At 40.2% G+C, this 10,000-nt stretch overlaps 1 protein-coding gene across 1 annotated transcript in view; it reads right to left on the minus strand.

Moving 5' to 3' along the window:
• Nucleotides 1-10,000, minus strand: part of LOC108413117 (protein GPR108) — a 29,044-nt gene that overhangs the window by 4,679 nt on the left and 14,365 nt on the right. Inside the window, exons 9-16 of the mRNA XM_037543375.1 lie at nt 9,926-10,000; nt 9,386-9,461; nt 8,949-9,022; nt 7,909-8,026; nt 6,787-6,917; nt 6,017-6,060; nt 5,786-5,835; nt 4,936-5,019 (exon numbers count right to left, since the gene is read on the minus strand). The exon at nt 9,926-10,000 is cut by the window's right edge and continues 59 nt beyond it. Of these exons, the coding sequence (XP_037399272.1) occupies nt 4,936-5,019; nt 5,786-5,835; nt 6,017-6,060; nt 6,787-6,917; nt 7,909-8,026; nt 8,949-9,022; nt 9,386-9,461; nt 9,926-10,000 (652 nt within the window). The remainder of the gene's footprint in view (nt 1-4,935; nt 5,020-5,785; nt 5,836-6,016; nt 6,061-6,786; nt 6,918-7,908; nt 8,027-8,948; nt 9,023-9,385; nt 9,462-9,925) is intronic.

Raw genomic sequence — 10,000 nt, forward strand, 5'->3', positions numbered from 1 at the left:
GAAACTGGTCGGATGTTACCATGGAAATGAGAGTAATGTAACCATGGAAATTGGTGGGATGTTACCATGGAAATGAGAGTAATGTAACCATGGAAACTGGTGGGATGTTACCATGGAAATGAGAGTAATGTAACCATGGAAATGAGAGTAATGTAACCATGGAAATTGGTGGGATATTACCATGGAAATGGGAGTAATGTAACCGTGGAAATGAGAGTAATGTAACAGTGGAAATGGGAGTAATGTAACCGTGGAAATTGGTGGGATATTACCATGGAAATGGGAGTAATGTAACCGTGGAAATGAGAGTAATGTAATCGTGGAAATGGGAGTAATGTAACAGTGGAAATGAGAGTAATGTAACCGTGGAAATGAGAGTAATGTAACAGTGGAAATGAGAGTAATGTAACCATGGAAATGAGAGTAATGTAACCATGGAAATGAGAGTAATGTAACCATGGAAATTGGTGGGATGTTACCATGGAAATGAGAGTAATGTAACCATGGAAATGAGAGTAATGTAACTATGGAAACTGGTGGGATGTTACCATGGAAATGTGAGTAATGTAACCATGGAAATTGGTGGGATGTTACCATGGAAATGAGAGTAATGTAACCATGGAAATGAGAGTAATGTAACCATGGAAATTGGTGGGATGTTACCATGGAAATGAGAGTAATGTAACCATGGAAACTGGTGGGATGTTACCATGGAAATGAGAGTAATGTAACCATGGAAACTGGTGGGATGTTACCATGGAAATGAGAGTAATGTAACAGTGGAAATGAGAGTAATGTAACAGTGGAAATGAGAGTAATGTAACCATGGAAATTGGTGGGATGTTACCATGGAAATGAGAGCAATGTAACCATGGAAATTGGTGGGATGTTATCATGGAAATGAGAGTAATGTAACAGTGGAAATGAGAGTAATGTAACAGTGGAAATGAGAGTAATGTAACCATGGAAATGAGAGTAATGTAACAGTGGAAATGAGAGTAATGTAACCATGGAAATGAGAGTAATGTAACCATGGAAATGAGAGTAATGTAACCATGGAAATTGGTGGGATGTTACCATGGAAATGAGAGTAATGTAACCATGGAAATGAGAGTAATGTAACTATGGAAACTGGTGGGATGTTACCATGGAAATGTGAGTAATGTAACCATGGAAATTGGTGGGATGTTACCATGGAAATGAGAGTAATGTAACCATGGAAATGAGAGTAATGTAACCATGGAAATTGGTGGGATGTTACCATGGAAATGAGAGTAATGTAACCATGGAAACTGGTGGGATGTTACCATGGAAATGAGAGTAATGTAACCATGGAAACTGGTGGGATGTTACCATGGAAATGAGAGTAATGTAACCATGGAAATGAGAGTAATGTAACCATGGAAATTGGTGGGATATTACCATGGAAATGGGAGTAATGTAACCGTGGAAATGAGAGTAATGTAACCGTGGAAATGGGAGTAATGTAACCGTGGAAATTGGTGGGATATTACCATGGAAATGGGAGTAATGTAACCGTGGAAATGAGAGTAATGTAATCGTGGAAATGGGAGTAATGTAACCGTGGAAATGAGAGTAATGTAATCGTGGAAATGGGAGTAATGTAACAGTGGAAATGAGAGTAATGTAACAGTGGAAATGAGAGTAATGTAACAGTGGAAATGAGAGTAATGTAACCATGGAAATTGGTGGGATGTTACCATGGAAATGAGAGCAATGTAACCATGGAAATTGGTGGGATGTTATCATGGAAATGAGAGTAATGTAACAGTGGAAATGAGAGTAATGTAACAGTGGAAATGAGAGTAATGTAACCATGGAAATGAGAGTAATGTAACAGTGGAAATGAGAGTAATGTAACCATGGAAATGAGAGTAATGTAACAGTGGAAATGAGAGTAATGTAACCATGGAAATGAGAGTAATGTAACAGTGGAAATGAGAGTAATGTAACCGTGGAAATTGGTGGGATGTTATCATGGAAATGAGAATAATGTAACAGTGGAAATGAGAGTAATGTAACCATGGAAATTGGTGGGATGTTATCATGGAAATGAGAATAATGTCACCGTGGAAATGAGAGTAATGTAACAGTGGAAATGAGAGTAATGTAACCATGGAAATGAGAGTAATGTAACCATGGAAATGAGAGTAATGTAACCATGGAAATGAGAATAATGTAACAGTGGAAATGAGAGTAATGCTACCATGGAAATGAGAGTAACGTAACCGTGGAAATGAGAGTAATGTAACCGTGGAAATGAGAGTAATGTAACCGTGGAAATTAGAATAATGTAACCGTGGAAATGAGAGTAATGTACAGTTGTGCTTTAAAGTTTGTGAACCCTTTAGAATTTTCTATATTTCTGCATAAATAGGACCTAAAACATCATCAGATTTTCACACAAGTTCTAAAAGTACATGAAGAGAACCCATTTAAACAAATGACACAAAAATATTATAATTTGTTTATTGAGGAAAATGATCCAATATTACATATTTGTGAGTGGCAAAAGTCTGTGAACCTTTCCTTTCAGTATCTGGTGTGACCCCCCTGTGCAGCAATAACTGCAGCTAAACGTTCCGGTAACTGCTGATCAGTCCTGCACAGCGGCTTGGAGGACATACAGCTTCAACTCTGGGATGTTGGTTGGTTTCCTCATAATACCTACTCGCTTCAGGTCCTTCCACAACATTCCGATGGGATTAAGGTCAGGACTTTGACTTGGCCATTCCAGAACATTAACTTTATTGTTCTTTAACTTTCTTTGGTAGAACTACTTGCTGTATGACCCACCTTCTCTTGAGCTTCAGTTCATGGACAGTTCATGACATTTTCCTTTAGAACTCTCTGATATAATTCAGAATTCACTGTTTCATCCATGATGGCAAGCCGTCCTGGCCCAGACGCAGCAAAACAGGCCCAAACCGTGATACTACCACCACCATGTTTCACAGATGGGTTAAGGTTCTCATGCAGGAATGCAGTGTTTTCCTTTCTCCAAACATAACACTCATCTGTCCACAAAACATTCCTCCAATAGCATCCTGGCTTGTCCACGTGATCTTCAGCAAACTGCAGACAAGCAGCAATGCTCTTTTTGGAGAGCGGTGGCTTCTCCCTGTAACCCTGCCATGCACACCATTGTTGTTCAGTGTTCTCCTGATGGTGGATGAATATTAACATTGGCTAATGTGAGAGAGGCCTTCAGTGGCTTAGCAGTTACCCTGGGGTCCTCTGTGACCTCGCCGACTGTCACACGCCTGGCTCTTGGAGTGATCTTTGTTGGTCGACCGCTCCTGGGGAGGGAAACGATGGTGTCGAATGTACACATTCTGTCTGACTGTGTTTTGGTGGAGTCCAAACTCTTTAGAGACAGTTTTGTAATCTTTTCCAGCCTGATGAGCATCAACAACTCTTTTTCTGAGGTCCTCAGAAAGCTCCTTTGTTCAGGCCGTGATTCACTTCCATAAACGTGTGTAGTGAAGAGCGGACTTTGATAGATCCCTGTTCTTTAAATAAAACAGGGTGCCCACTCACACCTGATCGTCATCCCATTGATTGAAAACACCTGACTCTAATTTCACCTTCAAATTAACTGCTAATACTACAGGTTCACATACTTTACATATGTAATATTGGATCATTTCCCTCAATAAACAAATGACCAGTATAATATTTTAGTGTCATTTGTTTAACTGGGTTCTCTTAGGACTTGTGTGAAAATCTGATGATGTTTTAGGTCCTATTTATGCAGAAATATAGAAAATCTAAAGGGTTCGCAAACTTTCAAACACCACTGGAACCATGGAAATGAGAGTAATGGAACCATGGAAACTGGTTGGATGTTACCATGGAAATGAGAGTAATGTAACCATGGAAATTGGTGGGATGTTACCATGGAAATGAGAGTAATATAACCATGGAAACTGGTGGGATGTTACCATGGAAATGAGAGTAATGTAACCATGGAAATTGGTGGGATGTTACCATGGAAATGAGAGTAATGTAACCATGAAAAGTGGTGGGATGTTACCATGGAAATGAGAGTAATGTAACCATGGAAACTGGTGGGATGTTACCATGGAAATGAGAGTAATGTAACCATGGAAATTGGTGGGATGTTACCATGGAAATGAGAGTAATGTAACCATGGAAACTGGTTGGGTGTTACCATGGAAATGAGAGTAATGTAACCATGGAAATTGGTGGGGTGTTACCGTGGAAATGAGAGTAATGTAACCGTGGAAATTGGTGGGATGTTACCATGGAAATGAGAGTAATGTAACCATGGAAATTGGTGGGATGTTACCATGGAAATGAGAGTAATGTAACCATGGAAACTGGTTGGGTGTTACCATGGAAATGAGAGTAATGTAACCATGGAAAATGGTGGGATGTTACCATGGAAATGAGTGTAATGTAACCATGGAAATTGGTGGGATGTTACCATGGAAATGAGAGTAATGTAACCATGGAAATTGGTGGGATGTTACCATGGAAATGAGAGTAATGTAACCATGGAAATGAGTGTAATGTAACCATGGAAATTGGTGGGATGTTACCATGGAAATGAGAGTAATGTAACCATGGAAATTGGTGGGATGTTACCATGGAAATGAGAGTAATGCAACCATGGAAATGAGAGTAATGCAACCATGGAAATTGGTGGGATGTTACCGTGGAAATGAGAGTAATGTAACCGTGGAAATGAGAGTAATGTAACCGTGGAAATGGGAGTAATGTAACCATGGAAATGGATGTGGCATAACCAAGCAAACATTTATAGTCCACTGACTGATACAGTCAGAAGATTTTTTTTCCAATTAGCACCAGAATTAGTTATAATTCGATTTCTAGCATTTGCATGTAATAACATGAATGAAAACAATTAAAGTGGTCTGACTGTCTCACCTCCTGGCACCACTGCCACTGAAAGGGTACAGCGACCTTCAGCAGGATGGCAATGATCCTCGTAAAGTAGATGTAGCACACGATCTGCACACAGACAAAAAAAGAGGAGGATAAGAACCAAGGAAGAGAAATATTAGGTAACTCACCATACTTTACCTGAAAGTCGTGTTTCCATTTTACTTTTACATTGAAGCTTTTGGCAGACGTTTAAAGCTGGAATGGTGTTTTAGATGTAGGTGAAAGTTAAGCGATACTATTTTAATCCCACAAACGGGGAAATTCCACCTCCGCATTTAACCCATCCGTGAAGTGAAACACCACACACACTAGTGAACACACACACACTAGGGGGCAGTGGGCACACTTGCCCGGAGCGGTGGGCAGCCCTATCCACGGTGCCCGGGGAGCAGTTGGGGGTTAGGTGTCTTGCTCGAGGACACCTCAGTCATGTGCTGTCGGCACTGGGGATCGAACCGGCGACCTTCCGGTCACAGGGCCAGTTCCCTGACCTCCAGCCCACGACTGCCCACAAAAAGCATTGATGGATCATGAACTCATGAAGACTACAAAGACATTTTAGATGTAAACCTGCAACACAACAAAATGCATGACGGTCTGAGATTGAGTCCCGTTTTGAAGGAGTATTTGGGCAAAAAGAAAGCGACAGTGGTGGAGTTAAAATGCGTAGCTGATCGCTGCTGTCAGAAAAAATGATCCAACCTTGTTTCATGTTTTAATTTGAAAAAACCTGCTATTCTTTACATTATAATCACATTTCATGAGGAATGGACCAACAGAAATGGTGCAGAGCTGCTGTGTATATAGTCAGGAAATATTTGTTTTAACTCACCATCACATAGTAATGCCTAAACAGCTTCAGCTTCTCCAGATTCATCGCAGCTGCAAAATACACACAACAGCCAAACATATTGTATAATCACATAATAAACTTAGACAGTTATGGTGATCACTTCTTATGCTTTTTGTGATGAAATATTATACATTATACATATTAATCTTTTCTTAATCTTGATATTAACATCCCACCAGGAACTTAGGACAATGACCAGTGCACACACACCTTTTCCGTCTGTGGTGGACGCCTCCTGCAGGTGTCGAATGGACCTGCAATAAACATAAACACAATATTGTAATACAGTTATGTGCAAAAGTCTGAACACCCCTGTTCAAATGATGTTTTGTTGATTTTCTAATTGTGAGTAAGTGAACACACCCTCTACAAGGACACACTTCAAAATGGCAGTTCTCAGCAGATTTCCACGCACTGTTTCCATTTATTTACTCAGCTTATTATTCAATTCTGTAAATAAACAGTAAAGGTGTGTTATAATGCTAAGAAGTGTGTCTTTACATTACATTTAACTGTGTGTACTGACACTTTAGGATAATCAACAAAACATGGAATTTGACTGGGTGAGCCCAAACATTTGCACTGTACGTTAAAAATCACAACAAAACAGCATTTCATCATTTTATAAAACCAATCTTGATGAAACTCAAGTTTAAACTGTAAAGATATTTTCATTTCTTGTGCTGGTGCAAACAGTAACACTCGGAACAATCCTGAGATGTAGAGGAAAAAAACTAGGCCATTTCCACTTTATGCATTTTAACTGATTTAATTCTGGTGAAAATTGTGTGTTCATTTGAATTGTCTTCACCTGATTCTAATCTCTTGTTCTTTGTAACTGGACTGCAATTATAAAACTCAATGAAAAGCCACACTGGAGTTTTTGCTTCTGTACTGAAAACACATTTTATCACTGTGCAAAAAGCACAATAAACATTTCCTGAATTTGGTGTTTTGCTGAAGCCCAGAGCCAAACTCACCACACAACGGGGAAGAGGATCGCTCCACAGCAGATCAGATCTACCAGGAAGAGGATCTCCCTCCACAGAACGTACTCACTGGAGGCCTCCTCCGTCTCCTCAATGATGATATACGCCACGTTAGCTAGAACCTGAATAATAAAACATACTTATAAGTCAAGTAAACCAATCATACGTCTTCTCTATCATGATATTCGCCACATCAGCTATAACCTAAAAGATGGAACTCACTAATAAGTCAAATGTGGCAAAAATCAGATCTGATGTGATTTTTTTCTGTTCAGACCATCAGAAACCAACCTGGATACAATATGGATTTCCAAAAATCTGATTTGGGCTGGTAGTTTGAACATAGCCTAAATCTCCTCATTGACAATATATGCCATGTTAGCTAGAAACTAAATAATAATAAAAAAAAACCACAATGACAGTCAATCAATCCTTAATCTGCCTTTTTAATGAAGACACAAACTAGAATATGAAAAATTAAACACACTGAACAGTCTGTTAAACAGTCCCTCAGTCCATCAATCTTTAATCTGCCTCTTTAATGAAGACACAAACTAGAACATGAAAAATTAAACACACTGAACAGTCTGTTAAACAGTCCCTCAGTCCATCAATCCTTAATCTGCCTCTTTAATGAAGACACAAACTAGAACATGAAAAATTAAACACACTGAACAGTCTGTTAAACAGTCCCTCAGTCCATCAATCCTTAATCTGCCTCTTTAATGAAGACACAAACTAGAACATGAAAAATTAAACACACTGAACAGTCTGTTAAACAGTCCCTCAGTCCATCAATCCTTAATCTGCCTCTTTAATGAAGACACAAACTAGAACATGAAAAATTAAACACACTGAACAGTCTGTTAAACAGTCCCTCAGTCCATCAATCCTTAATCTGCCTCTTTAATGAAGACACAAACTAGAACATGAAAAATTAAACACACTGAACAGTCTGTTAAACAGTCCCTCAGTCCATCAATCTTTAATCTGCCTCTTTAATGATGACATATGCCACATTAGCTACAACCTGAAAATGAAACACAGTCATCCACAATCAATCCCTCAATAAATCAATCGGTTATGCTCATGGATTAAGTGAAGAACCCATACCTGTAGAGGGATAACGATCATGAAGATCTTCTTCTCCTTGTCAGACAGGATGTATTTCACAAAGGCAAAACCTGTTCCTATGAGAGCCAGAGTGATGAAAAGCAGCGCCCCCTTCAGTCTGTCCAGAGACACAAACAGAAATATTAGCGGCTTTTAACTCTTCAAACCTTCATTTATGCAGCAAAGTCGTTTTTCTTTTTTTGCAGAACTGTGAACGCCTTGAAAGAAAAGAGAGTCATGTAGCCATGAAACAGTCAGACAAGCCAGGTTTCTTTCTCAGAACTGTAACAATGGTTTTACAAGAGCCTGGTAGGCACAACATAAACAACACAGCGCAACAGTCAGAAACTACACATAAACAAATTCCACCCAAAACCACCACTTGGTACAAGTTCTCATTTTTCAGGAGATTAGATCTCAGATAATCCACCTTCATAATGAAGGAAAAAGTCAAACAGGAGTTTCCAAAACTGGAGTTCAAAAACTGATTAAAAGCTCCAGAGAAAATGTGTTTCCTAGCAACCACCTGGAACAGCTGGTCGACCCCAAAACTGCCCCCATCAGATAAACAGCACTGAAAGCTTTGATCTCTGAGAGAGAGAAGATCAAGCTGCTTCAGATCTGAAAACATCCACAGGTGTTTCTGTCCATCCTTCCACTGTGAGAAGACCACTCAGCGCTGTGGGTCTGAAAGGACGTGTAGCTGATCAAGAAGAACCTCACTGAGAAAAGGAGACGGACACACCAAACAAAGAAGCTGGACGATGGACTGACCGCCCCAGAGTCCAGACCTCAGCACCACTGAATGGGTTTGATCACTTCAGGAAACCATCAACCAGCTTCTCAGACTGAGCTTTGGAGGCGTGTCTGCAGGTTCTTTGAGGAGCTGAAAGTGAGGATCCTGAGAAGAACGGAAGCTGGAATGAAGGCAGAGAGGGACTCACTGCCCCTCACACAGCTGAGAGGAGATTTAGCTGATGAGCTGAAAATGAATAACTCCAACTTAAAGGCTGTTGTCTGGAAAAACCAAACGCACTTACAGGTGAGTGATGTAGTACATCACCGCCCAGCCTTCAATAGGACGTCCCTCCGTGTTGATGAAGTGATAGTTGATCTAAAATAAGGAGACAGCATTTCAGGAAAGCAGTAACTATACTAATAATTTACATACATCATCTACTACATTCTTCTTGTATTTAATGTTTCCTTGTGTCATTTCTTCATGCACTATCCACATGATCATTTTAAATTTTTCACTGTCCTGGCTGTTTTTGTTACCGTGCCTTTAGTACTGATACAGCTGTATGCAATAGTCTGGGTACTCTTGATCAAAGTACACGTTTTGCTGATTTTCTAAATGAAAAGAAAATAATAAAGCAAGTGGAGGCCTCATTTTATGGGACAGTCAGAAGTTCTCCTTGTTTTAGCTTATAAGGAGCATTTACTTCATTTCTATATTGAGTACTTTTGCACTCACACTGTGGAACACCAGAGACACGGCTTTAATGTAGGCCAGAGACGCCATCAACCAGTGGATCTTAAACACGCTGTACCTGCGAAAGAAAAAGCCAAACACACACAGTTCAGCCAAACACAGCGCAGCACCTTCAGGAGGGTCACACTGTGTCTGAGATTTACACAGCTCTGTTCTTTATTCAATGAAACAGCAATTTCATGTTTTAACTGTGCAGTAAAATGTGCAGCAGTGCGTCTCTGTAGAGGATGAGGAACTTATTCACACTCAGAAAATCAACAACATGGAATCTGACCAGGTGCAAACTTTTGCATAGGGCTGTACAGAAGGGAAGCAAGCGTGTGTGTGTGTGTGTGTCTGTGTGTGCGTGTGTTTGTGTGTGTGCATGTGTCTGTATGTGCGTGCTTGCGCGTGTGTGTGTGCATGTGCGTGTGTTTGTGTGTGCGTGTGAGTGTGTTTGTGTGTGTGCATGTGTTTGTGTGTGTGCGTGCGTGTGTGTGTGCATGTGCGTGTGTTTGTGTGTGTGTGTGCGTGTGCGTGTACCGGTGTTTGAGGAGAGTGGATGTCCACACTATGGCTGCGGTCAGAAACATCGCTGCCATGCAGATGTAGAGACGC

The sequence above is a fragment of the Pygocentrus nattereri genome, chromosome 12 (assembly GCF_015220715.1).
Source record: "Pygocentrus nattereri isolate fPygNat1 chromosome 12, fPygNat1.pri, whole genome shotgun sequence".
In the NCBI taxonomy this organism is placed as follows: domain Eukaryota; kingdom Metazoa; phylum Chordata; class Actinopteri; order Characiformes; family Serrasalmidae; genus Pygocentrus; species Pygocentrus nattereri.